Genomic DNA, 20645 nt, shown 5'->3' on the forward strand with positions numbered 1-20645 from the left:
TTTTGTGCCTTCCAGAAAATCAAGTGGAATTGGCTACTTTCAGAAATATAATATCCTATTTGTATTGGATGGACTCTGGCTTTACAGAATGTTGACAGTCTCATTCTGTTATTTTCTCTGCTTGGGTCTCTTGGGTACCCTGAGAGAGAGAGATTCAAAGATAAAAACAGTCCTGAGAATTGAGAAGCCAAGAGTATCAAAGGGCGGAAAGAGAGAATTAAGCTTTTGCTTTCCCTGGGCATCGAGGAGTCCTCTGAGGAATGGCAGCACAAATGTGCTGGCCTTGTATCTGAACCCTGATGCTGCTGGCTCAGGTCATGCTTTGAAGATGCAGCAATTTTCTGAATACTGAACCCTTGATATTTTCCCAAAAAGAAAGGTCTGAGAATTTAAAGGTATTTACCTAAACTGCTCCTAGCTGATTGACGGACATCAGCGAGCAGGGGAACATTTCTGCTTCTGTTAGCAAGTGTCTCCTCGATCCAAGAAAACTTCATCTGGTATCCCTAGGGAAGCTTATGCTTAATTTAACTAAGCCTTAAAAAGAGAGAGAAACTTGATAATTTCTTTATTACCATATAAGTAATAGTAAACCATGCTTTGTCATCATCTAAGCCTGCAGAAAACGTGCTGTTCCAGCAATTCAGACTTGAGAGCACAGCTCAAATTTAGTTTACTTTATTTTTCCCAAGCGGGCATAGCATGTGAGCTCAGCAGAACCAGGTTGGGTGGAAGCCCAGATGGCTAGCAAAGAAGAAAGACCCAGCTTTTCATTACACACTCCTTCCACTTCTCCTACCATGATAGCCTTGAGTCACATTGCAAACATGTGGAAACTGACTCTTTGGAAATGGAAACCAGAAAGGAGAAAGAAGGACAGGAATCTGCTGAGAGCAAACTGTCCTTGACAAGTCACAGCTTCTCCATCAGTGTGATTTTCCCACTCCTCAGCCTTTGTTTATCAGGATCATCCTTTCGGATCCTTGTGCTCAGCGACACTTTTTCCAATTGTTTGGTACATTCGCTGTTGTCTTGGAGAACCAGTATAGGTGGCAGGAGGCCTGGGGAAGCCTTAGAAACAGCATGGTCCTCGGGGCTCATTAAATAACTTAACAACCTTACCTGCTAGACAAGACACAGTTCTTTTCTCTCCGGAGAAAGGCGTGAACATCACACACAGCTACCTCCGCTCTGTAGAACCTCTGTGCACTTTTCACTGTATTTGGGTTGGAGGTGAGATCGAGATACAATACTCCTTTTGTGAAGCTTCCTCTGACAGAAGGTGAAATCTTAGAGCCCTCTCTTAGGAACTGTTATGGTCATTACTTTGAGAATCATAACTTAACTTGATTCATAGTTTCTTGTCCCAGGAAAATAATGAAGCAGAAAAATCTCTTTGCATGTCATGTGTCAATTCGAACTTTTCTGTCAGTGATAACTAAGATAGTTTGGCTTCAGTTTTTTAGCTTCCGTCTATTTTTCTGTTCCTCTTTGAGACAACTGCTGTTTGCCCTGGGTGACGTTATAGAGAGCCATGATTTCTCTTACTGATCTGGAAGGATCTAGACGAGCAATTGTGGGTAATGAAATGGATTATAGCTTCTATAATCTGTGGTTCTTTTTTTTTTTATTCTTTGATAGAAATGTGGCTTTTAGAGCATGTTTTCATCTCCCAAGAGAAATTCTTTATGTTGATATTTTTCTAATATTTTAAGTAAAACTATAAGATAGCTGAAAATATTTGTTTATGTGGTCAAGAACATTTCTATTTGGGTGAAACATGGTAGAATTCATCACCTATTATAGTTACTCTTGACATCATTATTCACCCCCGCTGCTGTGAGCTGACTGGACCCTGACCTTCACCACTCCAGGATAGCTTGATACAGATCCATCATGCATTTCTCAAGAGCTGCAACGTACTAATGTTGACTTTGTCATCCAAAGGAACCTCCCATGAGTCACCTTCCAGAAGTAACTGGAAGGATACAAGCATGCAGGGTGCCGTGCTATGTTTACCAGACAGGAACACCAGGTCTCATGAAGCCTGCTTGAGTTGTAGTATTTTTCAACTTCTTCTGGCCTTTTTTATGATATTGTGAAGAAGGTGAGGCCTGGCTCTTTTTATAACTGCAGTGGGTTTAGAGAAGTCAGGGAAAAAATTATTATAGAATCAGCTCTGCCACTTACTATTGGTCTGGCTTTGGGTAAGATACTTCTTTTTGCCTTGATTTTCTCATCTTTAAAGTAATAATACTGCTTCACAAGGTGGTAATGATTGAACTAGTTAATGTGTATAAGCACTTAACACAGTGTGGAACATGAGCTCTCAGTGGGTGGTTACGTATATTATGATTTGTAGTTAAATACATTTGTCTTGTCAGATTAGAGAGTATGATTGGAAAGCATAGCATTTGAGTGGGCAAACATGTGGATCATTCTTCTAAATGTAAGTTGGGAACTAGAACATAACCATTTTATTTGATAAATGTAGTCATATTGTAAACTACTTTTTAGATAAACCAGGTAAATTAAATATGTATATAAGTCTCTGTTCTTGCATTTTGGTTTTTTTTTGGGGGGAGGGGGGCAAGATTTGTAAGAAATAATCTTTCAAGGAAGGAAGGAAGGAGGAAGGAAGGAAGGGAGAAATGAAGGAAAGGAGGTAGAGGGGTAATAGACGGGAGGGAAGGCAATCTTTGAAAAACATGTTTGTTTAAGGATTTTCAAGGGAATTTTTTTTAAAGATCCCCTTTAAGTATTGCTGATATAATTTTTAAAAGGTGAACACTTTTAAATGACACCTTTCTCATGATCATATTTATCATCTATCACAAACCAGTGGCTGTTTGTTCATTGACAGCTTTCAGAAAGTCTCAGAACCGTGGCCATCAAGTCACTTGGTTGTTTATTCTTGTTCCAGAAGGAAGCATGAAGTTCCATGTCCAGAGATATTTAATAATTTGGGCAAAAATCACAATATGGGAATTAGCTTTAGGCTTGAAAATTTAAAGTTGATTTTTTTCTAGCAGTTCACTTTATTAATAAGTAAAATGCAATTACTTTACTCATTGCGGATCTGAAGGAAAACATTAAGACCAAGAAGGAAGATAATTACAATAAAACTGAAGGCCATTTTGACAATTCTTTTCAACAAAGAAGGTCATAGTCACTTACAGGTTCAATCCTATGTACTCAACCTCTCATTTGGAGCAGGAGAATGGGCAGTCATGGGAAAGGGGTCACATGTAGAAGGCTCGCAGAATGGGGGACGTGGATCCGTGCGATGAGGCAGGTTTTGTAGAACTGGGAAGAAGGGATATTGATGTCAGAGCCAGTAAGGAAATTTCTGGATGTTCTGATTTTCAGAAATGTTAGAACTGAGTAATAAAGAAAGGTTTTTTTTTCAGAGACATAAATGACATGGAATTTAATTTCAGAAGTGTTAAAGAAGTCATATGAAGTCTTTCAAAGACGTGAAACTGGAAGTGGGGTCTAAAGTTGAGGCTTATTACCTATTTCTGAGGTTTGCTCTCCCATTTGATAGAAAAGTCTATATTGAGTTTTTGCTATGAGGAAATAGAAGTTCTTTCTCTTTTACTTAAATCCCAACTGAAAAGTAGAAATATCCTGCATGTTCCTAACTCCTTCAAATGAAATAACATTGAAAGCATCCCTCTGTGACAGGAAACCAAACGAGCACACTGCTTTCAGATACACACAACCCTCTTAATACACGGTACCTGCTCCAAGCCCAGGAGAGGAGTTTAGAATAAATAGGGTTTGTCCTTCCTGTATCTCTCGGGCTCAGTGAAGGCTGCAAGTTACAAGTGGATGTCGCAGGCAGAATAAGACAGCTGCAGCCCACAATAAGTAAGCACTGAGCCCACAGCTCCATTTGCTCAGTCTGAACCCTGTAGATGCAGATTTCTTTGCGCTGGTCTTCTCACCAAGCAGAAAGGCTTCTCCATCTCCCAGGAGCCTCCACATCAGAAGATCTCTCACTGATGGCTTCCGAATGTCAACGCTTCCTCCTCTGGAGAGATTCTGGTCACCTCTCTGGAGTGTGTCTATCACCACTCACTCCCATCTCTCCAGTTCTGCTAATCAGACCTCTTTGATGATGGCAGTCCCAGAGTGTTCTGAGAGAAAATGAAATGTGTTACCTTCTTCTGCACATGGACCCTGGATTGCTGGGATCATACTTTTGAAAGCATTCCCGGTCCACTTCAAACCATAAGACCCTTGACTTGCCCACATGTACTGAGCTTATGTGATTTCCAGTGGGGGCCACTTCCTATAATTCTGGTGAGACTTCTCTAGCCTGGGTTCTCTCAGGATCTAAGATAGCCCCTGGCCCTTTGGTCATTCCATTTGTGTAGGAGCAGGTTAGTGGTGTCCATTCTGTTTACCCAAACAGAGCAGAGTATTAACCCACCAAAGGAATATGTTTGTGTCATGGGGAGTAAGAAGCCCAGGATTTCAGTAGTCCTGAGATGAGATACTTACTGATACACCACTGATTGGCTGAGCTGCCTCATCTGCCTGGCCTCGCCAGTCAAGTCTAGCCATGAGTATTTCTAACACTCCATATGACTAAAACCCCCACCAATCAAAAGGGGCCAGGTATTTATCATTTATCAGAAGAAAACAGATACTTATTTCAAGATTTGGAAAGGTGCCACAGTGAAATGCCGAAATAAATCAAAGTGCTCAGGACTTCTCTGTTCCCCATATGCTCTCATAGGTCTCTTTTGGCTCTACAGTTGTGTGACTTTTGAGGTTCTGGATGAAGAGAAAATGGTAGAAGTAGGTTGCAGAGATGAATAGGTGTCTGCTACTGACTACACAACGTGCAAACTGAGTAGATATTGCAGATTCAACAAATATTTATTGAGCACCTACTAAGAGCCATGAAGAATGAAGCCTCCCTGAGGGTAGTTGCTGTTCTGCCCCTACCCAAACCAGGGATGGCTTACTCTGGTTTGAGTGGGGGTAGAACGGCAGCTACCCTCATGGAGCCTTCATTCTCACAGGCTGATCTGGGGACGTGAGATCTAAAGGAAACTAGGATGTATACGACATTTTAAAATGTATATTGAGTGACTATTCACTGTCTACCCAATGTGTTCCCAGTACCAGGGCTTCAGAGAAGCAGAAAGGTGTGGGCTGTGACTGCAGAGAACTCATACCTTAGTGGGATGATAAACATGTATATAAACATTTTACAGTATATGTGGTAAGTGCTGTGTCTATATAAATACAGCCCAGAGGGTCACAGAGGAAGAAGTACTTGACTCCCTTGGTGGAGGCACCACGTTTCTAACTTTTGAGGTGACAGCATAAGGAAACATTCTTACTCTATAAAAACAGAGCAATGGCCCGAGGTATCATACCTGCGTAATATTTACAGCCCTCTCTGCTCCCCCTTAAGCCCTTGTGCCTCCCTCATTCTGAAGTCAGGAAAGACACTGCCTGCAGAGTATACTGATCAGACTGATTGTGTTAATAAATAAACCCAAATTGGCTCTAGATTTTTATTTTCTCCCTCGTTTGATATCTGCATTTTGAAACCGTTTTGTTCTTTTCGAAATTCTTTATTCCAGAAGTATGTTCTTTCTAGCCAGACTGCAAATAGAGAATGCACCAGGGACTGTCTGGAGCTGGAGCCTAATTATTTATCAAGTTGTCTTTCCTTAGTTTTCTATTTAGCTGGCGGGACTGTTTATAGATTTCTGGATGTGTTGATCGTTTATGCTCATTTGGCCCTATTTACAAAAATCATACAAAAAAACACACACGTCTTTTCCCCTTTTCAGTACTTTCATCTTAGTCCTTCTAAGTAGCACAAAAATAACATCGATCATAGTAGTCAGTTATTTACTGAGTTCTGACTGAGCATGGGGCAAAGTGTTTGACCTGCATGACTTTGTCAGACCTTAGGAACCCCTTTGAGGCAAGTGCTATCAGCATCTCCTTTTATAGCCTTGAGAAGCTAATGAAGAGGCTGCAGATTAATTGTTAAAACAATTAATCAAAGTATACCTAACAAGGAGATTCTGATACATTGCATTTTGCATTACCATTTTAAAATTTGGTTTCCTGATTATGACTTTCGGGTAGTTCCAATTAAGGGGGGAAATGCCACATTGGAGTAGAAGCAGGGTTTGACCGAGCTATTGTTCTACCATGGGCCATTGCTATGTTTTTATAGAGTAAGAATGTTTCCTTATGCTGTCACCTCGAAAGTTAAGAACGTGGTGCCTCCACCAAGGAAGTCAAGTACTTCTTCTTCTGTGACCCTCTGGGCTGTATTTATATAGACACAGCACTTACCACATATACTGTAAAATGTTTATATACATGTTTATCATCCCACTAAGGTATGAGTTCCCTGCAGTCACGGCCCACACCTTTCTGCTTCTCTGAAGCCCTGGTACTGGGAACACATTGGGCAAATAGTGAATAGTCACTGAACATACATTTCATTTTAAAATGTCTTATACACCCTAGTTTCCTTTAGTAACTCATTATATGTTCATAAATTCACTGAAGTTATCTCTGAAGTTTGTTTCCAACTTGTACCACCTCATAAGTTATCAAGAAGTATACATTTACTATCTGCTGGGTGGAAGAATGCTTTCTTGTACTTATTAGAAAAATGTTCCCTTTAAGTTTCCTGGAATTGAACCCTTGTACACTATTGGTGGGAATGTAGATTGGTACGGACATTATGGAAAACAGTATAGAGATTCCTCAAAAAATCAAAAATAGAACTGTCATGTGATCCTACAATCCCTCATCTGGGTATATCCCCAAAGGAAATGAAATCAGGATCTCGAAGAGATCTCTGCACCCGCATGTTCATTGCAGCATTATTCACAATGGCCAAGCTATGGAAGCAACCTAAGTGTCCAGCAACAGATGAATGAAAAAAGAAGTGTTTACATACAATGGAATATTATCACCCTTACTAACAAGGAGTTCCTGCCACTTGCGACAACATGGATGAATCTGGAGGACATTGTGCTAAGTGAAATAAGCCAGACACAGAAAGACAAATACCACGTGATCTCACTTATATGTGTGTGAAATCTTAAAAAAAAAAAAAAAAAAGGTCAAACTCATAGAAACAGTTTGGTAAGAGATTGGTGGTTACCAGGCATCAGAGGGTGGGGTTGGGGTGGAAATGGGGAGATGTTGGTCAAAGGGTACAAACTTGTAGTTATAAGTTCTGGAGACCTAATGTAGTGCATGGTGACTATAGTTAATAATAATGTATGATATGTTGGGCACTTGCTAAGAAAGTAGACAGACCAGGTGCTCTCACCACACACACACACAAGTTAACTACGTGAGGAGATAGTTGTGTTAATTTCCTTGACTGCAGTAATCATTTCACTATGAAAATATATATCAAAACATGTTGTATACCTTAAACATATACAATTTTATGAAAAAAAATTTCATGGAGTTATAATGTAATAACACTTAAAAGCAGTGTCTTTCTTTTGTCATATTGTTTTTCAATGATTCTTTCATGTTTTTCAGGAAGGTGATGTCTGGCCCAACTCATCAGCTGAAATCACCGTGTACTTTAACCCACTAGAAGCCAAGCTCTATCAACAGACCATTTACTGTGACATTTCAGGTAGTGACCTCCTCCAAGTGGTAAACTCAGGTTACCAGGCGCCCAGAGCATAAAGTGTGGTGCCTGAGTGTGTGTGTGTGTGTGTGTGCGTGTGTGTGTGTGTGTGCACATGTGCATGTAGGATCATGCCATGGGTGGTGCATGATATTGATTATATTGATTAGGGAAATTATGGAGCCAAGCTATGCCCCTCTCACTTCTTCCTAGAACAGATCAAACTTTAAAGTGCTTTACAATTGTGGTGGCATGTGGAGGAAATGGAAACTGTATTAGTCCATTTTCATACTGCTAATAATAACTGCCCGAGACTAGGTAATTGATAAAGGAAAGAGGTTTAATTGACTCACAGTTCAGCACGACTGGGGAGACCTCAGGAAACTTACAATCATGGTGAAAGGCAAAGAGGAAGCAAGGCACCTTCTTCACAAGGCAGCAGGAGGAGAAGTGCCGAGCAAAGGAGGAAAGAGCCCCTTATAAAACCATCAGATCTCATGAGAACTCACTCACTATCACAAAAACAACAAGGGGGAAGCTGCCCCCATGATTCAGTTGCCTCCACATAGTCTTTCCCTTGACACGTGGGAGTTATGGGGATTATGGGGATTATAATTCAAGATGAGATTTGAGTGGGGACACAAAACCTAACCATATCAGGGACCATGGCTCTTAGAGCAGTAAAAATATTGCTTGTGACAAATTCCCACAATCTCCTTTTTTGTTCCTTTTACAGTATTTGGTTACTAATTTTTTTCTTTTTAAGTTTTACCAAAATAATTCCAAGTGGGATGGAAAGATATGAAAATAAATATACATGTAAATGTGTGTATATGCATGTCGTAGCTAGGTCCATTGAGAAGTCCTGGAAGCTTTGAGACTCTATAGCAGTGAGCACAGCGATCACCCAAAGCTTGGTTTCTAAATGCCACTCTTTAGTGAAAGGAACTGGTTTACTCCAGGACCAAGATAGGGAAAGAACAAGATGAGCCTGGATTATCTCCTTTGCTAGACAGTAAGGAAATGCTCAAAGAATGATTGGCACATGTCAAAATGACACAGAAGCCAGCAAAGAAACTCCCACTGACCACATTTGGAATGAGTCAAGAATCAAAATAATGATACTAATAGATTATTATAATCCATTGAATAAATAGGAATCTTTGAATCCATTTAAGGTACCATTTGGCAATCATCATTGCAATAACCAATTCAGGTAAAAAGCATCAATGGATCTTAAGAAAATGGGTGAAAGTAGGGCATGGAATAGTCTCAAAACATCTTTCCTCAAAATACTTTTATAAAGGGGAGAAAACTAACTTTGCGGTGAAGAAGCCTGGGAGATGCTATCTTGGTTTATCTCAGTAATAATACAGCAGATCAACCTCTCAGACCACATGCCAGGATGCAGTGAGAACACAGCATCCCTTCTATGATATCAGGCAATCCCAAATTGAAGAACAAAATAAAATGACCAGCCTGTAATCTTTAAAAATATCAAGGTCATGAGGGCCGGGCATGGTGATTCCCGGCTATAATCCCAGCACTTTGGGAGGCTGAGGTGAGAGGATTTCTTGAGTCCAGGAATTCAAGATGGTCCTGGGAAACATAGTGAGACCCCGTCTCTACAAAAAATTAAAAACTTAATCAAGTGTGGTGGCACATGCCTGTAGTCCTAGCTACTCGGGAGGCCAAAGTGGGAGGATCACTTAAGCCCAGAAGTCTGAGGCTGCAGTGAGCTGTGATCGCACCACGGCACACCAGCCTGGGTGGCAGAGTGAGACACTGTCTCAAAAACAAACAAACAAACAAACAAAACAAGATCATGAAAGTCAAGCAATCCCAAAGAACTGTTTCAGGTTGAAGGAGACTAGAGAGACGTGGTAATTGGGTGCAAAATGTGATCCTGGATTGGGCCCTTTGCTATAAAGGACATTATTGGGCATGGGATAGATATTTAATAGAAGTTCTTGTACTACTCTGGAAACCTTTCTGCATTTTAAAAATGTTTCAGAATTGGGTTTAAATGCCAATGCTAATAAATAAGTAAAACATGTAGATAGTAAAATTATGAAGCTAAATATTAGTCTGTGTCGCCACTGCTACTTCCAAGAAGTTCTTTTAGCTGTTTCTTGTGATGGTGGTTTCCCTTGCCAGCTCTATGCTTATATTGCTTTTGGTGGATTTATTAACTTCGTACATTTTCTTTTGACTCCTCAGTGTGAAAGATGAGGGTTTAGTTCACTTATCGGTTCCTAGGTTTTTCCCCTTCCTAAGTTTATTGAGTTAGGATTTACATGCAGTGAAATGCATCGTTGTGTGGAGCATGGTTCTGTGAATTTTGACAAACCTAAATAGTCATATAACCACCAAAATCAAGATGTAGAAATGTGTATCTGAGATCACCCCATAAAGCTCCCTATGCTCCTTTGCAGACAATCCTGTCCCCCAACCTCAGCCCCGACAACCCAATTATTTTATTTTATTTTATGAGCTTTATTTATAGCCTTAAATAATACACTTAAACCTGTATTTTTTGTTCCATCAACTTTACATTATCTCTTGATGTGTAAGGATTTTGGTGCCTATAACTAGGTTACCCCCGACCAGTCCACTAGCCTTCTCCCTCTAACCTCTGTGAGCTATTCCATTTTTACATAATGATTACTGATCACCATTGTTAAGTCTTCTTCTTACATAAATATTATACACCAAAGAGCCAAATAGGATCTGGGATTACATTTTATCCTGTTGGTTCAGTGCTCTGGTTCCTAGTCACTCAAAGAATGTCCCTAAGGTCTATATCAAGTATATTCTTTCTTTACCAATTTATCAGTTACTCACAACTATGCCTCATTTTAGTTTACTTCTTAACTGACTCTTTTGTACAGCTTTTGATTTCCCCCCTGTGGTTTCTGATTCCTTATTTCTTCACTGCTATCTAATTTTATAATTCATTCTCTTCTCTTTGAAGGCACTGATCAGAGCCTATCAGCTTCTTATTTTAATTCAGATCAGTTACCTCCTGAATAAACAGTTGTTATCCAGGAATTTAAAAAAATATTTCTATGTGTTCAGTCTCACCTTTTCATTCTCAGTCTGCTCAAGTAACTTCCTTAGAAATGATGTATATAATGTGTCTATGTAAATATATGGAAGTGGAAACTTTGATCCTTGAATGCCCGAAAATACCTTATTTTGCCTTCATACTCACTTGGTAGTTTAGCTGACTATAGGATCCCAGGTTCAAAATCATTTCTCCTCAGAACACTGGAGACTTTGTGACTACTTGATTGTAAAAATTCCAAAGCCTGAGGTCATCTAATGTCCATTCCTTTATAGGCAGCCTCTTCTTTGTCTCTGGATGTTTTGGGGGCCTTCTTTTCATATTTGGGGTCTGAAATGTGATGAGGTCATGTCCAGGAGTGGGTTTTTCTTATTCATCCTCCTCAGCCTTTTATGGGCCATTTGAATCTGATGACTCACATCACTTCAGCTCTAAGAAATTTTATTGTGTCTTTGATATTCTTTCCTCCATTTTTTTTTCATTTTATTTGTCTGGAAAACCTGTGAATCCAATGTTAGACCTGGAAGACTGATCATTTGTTGTCAAAGAACAAGATTTTAATCATCAAACACTACTAAGAAATGACACTAAATATAATTCAAGGCTATGCCTAGAGAAATACTGATGTTCATGAATCAGGAAAGATGGCAGCAGCGTGCTGCATAGCTGCAGCTCTCCGCAGCCACCAGTGGACCTGTGGCCAGCACCTGTGGCGTCATTACTGATGTGCAGAGCCACTGCCCTGAACTTAAATAGTCCGCTTGGTACATTACTGCTATTCAGTTATTCAAATGGCAATTTTCCCTTTTATACAGATAACAACAACAAACCCAAGTTACTCTTTGACTCAAATTGTTTCCCTTTGCAGTTGAGACTTTCCTTGCCTGTCTTGAACAGGTTCAAGAAAGCGTTTTGCCACAGTGGTTTCGGGGCATCTTCCATTTTGGAACTTTCTTGCAGAGGTACAAGCAGGTGTTACTCAAAAACTTGGAAAGTTTTCTTTTTTGCAGTCAAGGTCAAGCACTGAACTTTAGCATTTGCCAATTGCTTTGCAAGAGACTCAGCTCAGTTTTTTTCTGAATACTTCCTGGTGATGTTTCATTTCTGCAATAATATTTTTAATTTTCAAGACCTCTTTTGTTCTCTATTCCTGTTTCATAACTAAGTGTTCTTTTATGGATGTAACTTCTTCTCATTGATCTAGGGATAATCATTTGAACTTTCATTTCTTAAAAAATAAATCTTATGTTCTCTGAATTGCCCATAATGTCAGCTGTTTGTCTTTCATGCATTCATGGGGTTCCTTCCAATGCCTTCTGGTCCATGGTCATTCATTCGTATATAAGAATGAGAAAATGGCTTTCATGTTGATGGTAGCTAGTGCTGCTTACCTCTGCTGTTTTATATCTAGGTTTCCCAGGAAAGTATGGCTGCTGTGTTTGTTTTAAACCTGGGGGGAGAGTATAAGTGCACCGTCAGCAAGAATGCACATCATTTGCATCCTTCAAGTGCAATAATTCCCCTATTCTGCCACACCCTACTGTTTTCAGTCCATATCTATGCAGTCACTTTTTTCTGTGTAAAAGAGGCTCAGGCAGTCTAGGAATGTGCAGAAGGATGGGCTCCCTGACCCAAGCCTGTACTACCCTGCACCTCCCCCAGGTGTTTGTCTTCTCCGGATGATGTTTCCCTCACTTTCCCTCAATATAACCATCACCTCGACTTTTATGATAGTCGTTTCCTTGCTTTCATGTATAATTTTACCACCTACGTATTCATCCCTAAGCAAAATAGTATAGTTTTGCCTGTTTTAGAAATTGATATATTAATATATATTTTTGAAATACATATATGTATATATACACATACACACAGGACTCATCCTGTATATCTTATGCTGCTAGCACCAAGAAAATAAAGCTACTCAATAAATGTTGATTAAATAAATAAGCAAATAACTGGAAAAAAATGATTGAGTGAGTGAATCCTGGTTTGATTTTACCTCTCCCTTGCATGTGAGTGTAGAACTCTCCAGACGTCCCCAGAGTGAATGCAGAATGGACTAGGAGTTTTTGGATTGACGTAGGTCTGTCTCCATCCTGCAGATGAGCATCACCTACAATGGACAACCTAATAGGTCTAGAGGAAATGTTAGCACAGCAGTGTCAGACGTGGGCTGGAAATGCTCCAGTGGTCCCTATGCCACAGGTGGTGGGACCTTCCTCCCATCTGCAGCTCCCTGTGGACGTCATGCTTGGCCTTATTCCAAGGGGTTGGCTACTCTCCAGGAGGTTCCCAACCATTACACAACAAGTGAGATTTCCCTATTGTTTCGTTTGTAATTCTGAATTCTCCCACAGAATTCACATCCTGGGTAAGCTGAATAGTATAATTTTCCATCTGCACGACACTCTTCTTTATTTTGTTAGTGGATTATTAAAAGATGTGCCTGCCAGGGAAGAGCTTTGCTTACATAGTAATTCCATATTATTTTCCCTGTAAATTCTATGCAATTCTCTGTGTCTTTTCGGGAGCTGCTGATGATTCCTTACTATTATCTTCAATGAGCTGGTAAAACCTCTTGGTCTTAGGTCACTAAGAAATACTTGTTAGATAAAAAATCTCCTTCCCTTGTTTTGTTTTGTTTTGTTTTCCTTTGCTTTAAGATATATGTGGCATGTAGAAGCAAATACATATAAATAATTCTTTCCTCCTCATGTCGTTTTGTGTAAACGACAGTATACTTTACATAATGGTTTTAACATTGCTTTTAAAATATTTCCCAGAGATTATACATAATACTAAATAAAAGATGTCATTCTTTTCATGATTGCATAGGAACCCTTTGCATTTACATACTGCAATTTAATTTTTAACCTTGTGTCATTATTGAATAGAATGCAGATTCAGAAATTACATAATACATTTAGTGGTAAGCACAGAAGTGGCCTCCCAAAGATGTCCAGGTCCTGACCCCCAGCATCTGGGGACATGTTACATTAAATGGCAAAGAGGAATCAAGGCAGCAGATGGAATTAAAGTTACTAATGAGCTGACTTTAAAATAGGGAGACTATCCTGCGTCATGTTGGTGGCTCAGTATAATCACAAGGGTCCATAAATGCCCAAAAAGTAGGCAGAAGGATTGGTCTCAGTGTCAGAGGGCTGTGATATGAGAAAGTCTCAACCAGTCATTCCTAGGCAGTAAAGATGGACAAGGTAAGGAATTCAGGGAGCCTCCAGAAACTGGAAAATGCAAGAAAATGAATTCCCCCTACCCCAGGGTCTCCAGGAAGGAATGCAGCCCTGGGAATACATTGATTTTAGCCCAGTGAGACCCACATTGGACTTTGTTTCTAGTTGTGTATTTTCATCTTTAAAAATTTTTTTTAATTGACAAATAATAACCATACATGTTCATGGGGTACATAGTGATGTTTCAAAACGCATATTGTACAGTGATCAGATCACTTTGGACTTTTGACATCCAGAACTTTCAGATAATACATTTGTGCAGTAAGCCACTAAGTTTGTGACAGTTTCTTGTAGCAACAATTGGAAACTTACACACATACCGGTACATTATAACAAATAATTATAAGGCAAACACTATGTTATTGCCACCAAGATCAATAATAGAATATTTTCAGCCCCTAGAAGCCTCAGTGTGTTCCTTCCCAATCATACTCCTCTCACTGCAGCCTCCCCTGAAATCACCACCATTCTGTTCTTAATGACCATCATGTCCTTGCTTTTTTTGTTGTTGTTTTTTGTTTTTGTTTTTTTGCTTATGATTTTTAAAAAAATTAACTTTTATTTTAGGTTCAGGGGTACGTGTGCAGTTTTGTTTTTGTTGTACAGATTTTTGTCACACAGGTTCTAAGCCTGGTACCCAATAGTTATTTTTCCTGATCCTCTTCGTCCTCTCACCCTCCACCCTCCACTAGGCCCCAGTGTCTGTTGTTCCCCTCTTTGTGTCCATGTGTTCTCATCATTTAGCTCCCACTTATAAGTGAGAATATGCAGTATTTTGTTTTTCTATTTCTGCATTAGTTTGCTAGGGATAATGGCCTCCAGCTTCATCCACATTCCTGCAAAGGACATGATCTCATTCTTTTTTATGGCTGCGTAGTATTTCGTAGTGTATATGTATCACATTTTCTTTATCCAGTGTACCATTGATGGGCTTTAAAGTTGATTCCATGTCTTTGCTATTGTGACTAGTGCTGCAATGAACATATACGTGCATGTTTTCATGGTAGAACAATTTATATCCTTTTGGGTATATACCCAATAATGGTATTGCTGGGTCGAATGGTAGTTCTATTTTTAGTTCTTTGAAGAATCACCACACTACTTTCCATAATGGTTGAACTAATTTACACTCCCACCAACAGTGTGCAAGTATTCCCTTTTCTTTACAACCTCACCAGCATCTGTTATTTTTTGACTTTTTAGTAATAGCCATTCTGACTATATGAGATGATATCTCATTGTGGTTTTGATTTGCATTTCTCTAATGATCAGTGATATTGAGCTTTTTTTCATATGCTTGTTGGCCACATATATGTCTTCTTTTGAAAAGTATTTGTTCATTTTTTTTTTGCCCACTTTTTAATAGGATTGTTTGTTTTTTTTCTTATAAATTTGTTTAAGTTGCTTATAGATGCTGGATATTAAATCTTTGTCAGATGCATAGTTTGCAAATATTTTTTCCCATTCTGTGGGTTTTGCCTCTTTAGTCTGCTCACTTTAAGTGCTAGGGTACATGTGCACAACGTGCAGGTTTGTTACATATGTATACATGTGCCATGTTGGTGTGCTGCACCCATTAACTCGTCATTTAACATTAGGTATATCTCCTAATGCTATCCCTCCCCCATGCCCCCACCCCACAACAGGCCTTGGTTTGTGATGTTCCCCTTCCTGTGTCCAAGTGTTCTCATTGTTCAATTCCCACCTATGAGTGAGAACATGCAGTGTTTGGTTTTTTTGTCCTTGCGATAGTTTGCTGAGAATGATGGTTTCCAGCTTCATCCATGTCCCTACAAAGGACATGAACTCATTCATTTTTTATGGCTGCATAGTATTCCATGGTGTATATGTGCCACATTTTCTTAATCCAGTCGATCATTGTTGGACATTTGGGTTGGTTCCAAGTCTTAATTAGATATCATTTGTCAATTTTTGCTTTTGTTGCAATTGCTTTCATGTATAGTTTTTACCCAATGTATGTATCTCTAAATAATACAATTTAGTAATGCCTGTTTTGAAATGTACATATTTGAAATGAGCCTACATGTCTCATCTGTGTTGCTACTTTTGCTTTAGTTGTATTTCATTTTTATTGTTGTACAATGTTCCATTACGTAAATATATGTTCAGAGACAGGAAACAGCAGGGAAGGCTACTGGTCATAAGGGAGGCCTCCAAGGATGCATGAGATTTAAGCCACGTCTCCAATGCAATCCTCTTTTCTTTTGAAAGCTTTTGATATCTAGGCACTGTGAGTAGAAAGAGGTACAAAAGCATAGTTCCTGCCCTCAGAAAGCATAGAATTCAGTAGAGGAAACTGACACATAGTCCAACAGTTATAGTGCACTGCTACTGTAGAAGTGGATTATTATTATAGAAGCGGATACAGGGTACACAGCTCAGGCTTGGGATGTCAAGGAAGGCTTTCCAGAGAAAGTGACCCTTGAAGTATTTGTTAAACATGTAAAAAACAAAGGCTGGGCATGTAACTCAGGGAAATACTTTGTGAAAATACATAAAGAAGCATTTTGTGAAAATACATAGCAAGAGCATGAAGTGGCAAAGAATTGCAAGTTCTTAGTGTGTGACTGCTATGGAGATTGAGAGAGAGAGAGAGGGAGGGAAGGAAAATGAAGCTGAAGGCTAGAGTAGTAGGTAGGATCCATTCATAAAGGGCTGCCCTAAGTCCAGCCTAAGGACATTGGACTTTCTGCTGAGTACAGTTGGCAGTCACTGAAGCACCCTAAGCATGTTATGGCAAATACAACATCATAAAAAGCCTTTCCGTTAATCTGAAACTGAACAATTTTTCTGCATTTTAAGTCATTCTGTTTTCTTAGAAGTAGTTAAATCTGTACACTAGATATTTATAAACACTTGCTGATGGTTTGATCTGGCTCTTGAAACTGATCTTTCATCTATTTTGACTTTCTAATGGAATATGGAAATACCTAACTTAATCAGGAAGATTACCTTTTTAAAAAAATGCAAAGGGAAGCTACAAATATTTGGTTTGGATCAGCATATGGGAACTTCAAAAAGAAGTAACACTCTCTAATTTAAACTGTGAAATGTATTGCTAGGTAACATTGTTAATGGGTGCTTCGGAGTCAAATGCAGAAAAGCAGCATGGTGGAAATGATTCCAGATGCTCCCACTTCCTTCAGAGACCCAGTTAAGATGAAACCTCATTGTCCATTTGCTTTCTGTGAGTCATAAAAGGGAAAATTTTGAATTTTTAAGACAATTTAGGGCTTCTGATTTTTATCTTAATTGAATTAAAGAATGGAGATTGAATTAGATTTATTAAAAAGAAAATCACCCCAATCATTGAAAACACTTTTGAGTTTTCAGGGTAATAAGTAAGTAATATTCTACATATTGGTTACTCAACATCTCTCCAATGTTGTTTTCCTCTTATCTCAAATTTCTCCTTTTGGAATTTTTTTTTTTTTTTTAGATATATGTGTTTCCCGTGGAATTACCATGTCTCTTAAACTTCTCTGCACATTCCTGGTCTCACTGTGATGTATTCTGGGTATTTTTCTAAGATCTTTCTTCTAGTTGACTAATTCTTTCTTCAGCTATATCTACTCTTCATGTATTCATCTATTCAGTTTTTAATTCATTGACTTGCCTTTTTATTTTTAGAAGTTATATATAGTTTGAATATTTTCATATTTTATTCCTTCATTATGTTTTCTATTTCTTCATTTATCTCTTCAAAGATTTTAAGAATGCTATATGAGACTTTTTTATTACCTCAAACTCTTAGGATACCAGCTCACATGTTTGTAGTAATCACTGATTTTCCTCCTACTAGATTATTTCTTCAGATGGTTTGAAATGTTTGTATTATGAACTCAATTTTAGCATGGGTACTGAATTACGAAACTATTCCCTCAGAGCAGATTTTTATTTCTTCTGCTAAGGGTCCTGTGATTTTTTATTTTCTCAGCTTCTGATTCTTGCACCTATCAGATAGTGTAAATTTCGATCTCGTATGTGTACATGGGATTTTGATTTATCATAGGAGGCTCTTCCTCCTATTCAGAATTCTAGTAGAAGACAGGCTTCATCACTGCTTCCCTAGAGCAATGAGTAGAATTATTCTAGTTGCCTTTGTGAAAAGAGGTAGTCTTTCTACGGTCCTGGATTAATGCTAGAATCTTAGTTTAATTCTCCATTCCCAGATAGGAACAAGGCTGTGTCCCCTCTCTGTAAGGGTATTACTGGACCCACTAAACCATAAGGCCTGTATCTACTCTACACATCTCTGGGCCTTCTTTGGGTCATCTCACTAGTTTACTATGCTAGCTGAGTTCCCTTTTGATTTCTAGAACCTGTTATTTTCTTTCCTTTATTTTGAACCTGGAAAAGCATTAAAAATATATATTTGCCATGTTTTTAATCAATTCTATTTTTTTTTTTTTTGTATTTTGGGTGGAAGAATGGACTGCATCACTTAACTTGGACATACCATCAGAAGTTAATGTTATTAATTTTTATATCTTTCTCAAAGTAATGTCCTTAGAGAATCTGTATCAGAATCCCCCTGACTACTCATTAAGAATGTAGATTCTTGGGTTTTATCTGTGTTTTATTGAATCAAAATCTGTGGAGATGATGCTGGAGAATATTCATTTTAAACAAAGACTACAAAGTAAGTGTAGTAACTAGTACAAGGTTGTGGGATATGAGATCTATATAGAGGATTGAAATTTTAAAACACGGTATCACTTACAATAACATTGAGAAATATAAAATAATTAGAGATAAATTTGACAAAATGTGTACAAGACCCATATACTGAAAACTATGAAAGATTAATGAGAGAAATTAAAGACCTAAACAAATAGAAAACTATAGCTTGTTCATAGATTGGTAAATTCAATATGGCTATTCAATAATATCTTAATGATATCTTAATGCCATTTCTCCCCCAAATTCATCTGTAGATTTAATTGAAATCAAAATTAAAATCCAAGATGGTTTTTTTGTAGAAATTGACAGGCTGATTCTAAAATTCACATGGAAATGCAAACAACCTAGAATAGCTGAAACAACTTTGGAAAAGAAGAATAAAATGAAAGGACTCCTACTACCAGAGTTCAAGATGATTTTTAAGCTACCATAATCAAGATAATCCAGGATAATCTCCCCATTTCAAAACTCTTAATCACATCTTTTGACTTATAAGGTAATATTTACAGATTCAGGAATGGGCATGTGAATATCTTTGGGGGCCATTATTCAGCCTGCCATAGAACTCATGTGGATTTCCAGCTGTTTCAGCTCTTTACACTAAATAATCCATCTTTTCTCACTGATATTCAACATCAGCTCTTTCATAAATCAAATTTACATAATAATTTTATGTTCACATTATAGTATATGAACGCATTTGTATATAAACACAAAGACACTTGCAGATTAATCTTATTTGTGTCTCAATAATTCAGTAAGGTAGGCTGGAATTATTATCTTTATTTTACAGATGAGAAGGCTAAAGCTTAGAGAATTTAGGTGAGTTGTCTGTGGGGCTTCTTAATCCAAGATTTGAATTCTAGGTTTTGACAGTCCTGGTCCCTGTCCTGTACCACACTACCCCATAAAGACATGGTTCCTCTGAAATAGTGCAACCCATATTCCATTCTTGTAACTCTCAGAAACAGTCAGGTTCCCAGCCCATCCAGAAACTCTATCCAGTTTTTCTAAAACATTTTAAAACACCTATATAACAACTCAACAAAGATTCCTGTATAATACAAGGCATTTAAAATATTCAAATTACCTCTATAATGCTTAAATTAGTAAGTATATAAATGGGTGTATTGGTTTGTAGCATGTAAAGATACTGTACAATTTTAGACATGAATTACATTTTCTTTCTACACTGCTGTAAACATGAACTGTAATACAAACAATAAAATAAGTGTTAAAGATTCTAAAAGTCTAGGATCTAAAGATTTTGTCTAAATCATTCCCTGGTTGGTGGTTGCCCTAAGTACCTGGCAGAAACAAACTCCAGGACCCATGAAAGACTAAACCATCAGGGAAATTGTGGGAAGATGAGCTGATAATGCATAACACATTTTAAACAAGGAAAGCACGAAACAAATCTGTCTTGTCAGAACAGCTGAAGGTCGGGCTGTAACACACACTACATTTTACTGCTGAAACTCAAGCAAACATAAATGTTTTTGCTGGCACATGCATACATTCATATCATAATTATAATATTATTTTCATTTAGATAATGAATTTAGGTAAAACAACTTACATCATATTATTATTGAATGCGAAAATTCTGATAATGAGCTTTGGGGTTCCAAGAAATACCCATATAATAAACAATTTTGTGCACACAAACATACAACAAAATGTATTAGTTAACATTTCGGCAAGTTTTGTTTTGTGTTTTTAAAATTTATATTGAAATTACACAAAATAATATTTGTATTATATAGGTAAGGTATAAGGAATAATAGTAAAATAAACAACTGTGAACCTGTCACCCACGTTAAGAAATGGGACTTTACCATATTTTAGAATATCTGTGTCCTTCTGTTTCCTGCATAGAGGTAACTATCCATTTAAAATTTTGTGTAGTCAGTTAATCATTTCCTTGGTTTTCTTCATACTGCTTTTTAGCCATATGTGGGTATAACCCATAACA

The 20645-nt window shown here is 38.1% G+C and overlaps 1 protein-coding gene across 3 annotated transcripts in view; it reads left to right on the plus strand.

Moving 5' to 3' along the window:
• Positions 1-20645, plus strand: part of HYDIN (HYDIN axonemal central pair apparatus protein) — a 438909-nt gene that overhangs the window by 117852 nt on the left and 300412 nt on the right. For all 3 annotated transcript variants that reach the window (XM_024234010.3, XM_054534089.2, XM_054534091.2), the window contains exon 10: positions 7552-7651. In XM_024234010.3, the coding sequence (XP_024089778.2) occupies positions 7552-7651 (100 nt within the window). The remainder of the gene's footprint in view (positions 1-7551; positions 7652-20645) is intronic.

This window comes from Pongo abelii, chromosome 18 (genome assembly GCF_028885655.2).
Source record: "Pongo abelii isolate AG06213 chromosome 18, NHGRI_mPonAbe1-v2.0_pri, whole genome shotgun sequence".
Classification (NCBI taxonomy): domain Eukaryota; kingdom Metazoa; phylum Chordata; class Mammalia; order Primates; family Hominidae; genus Pongo; species Pongo abelii.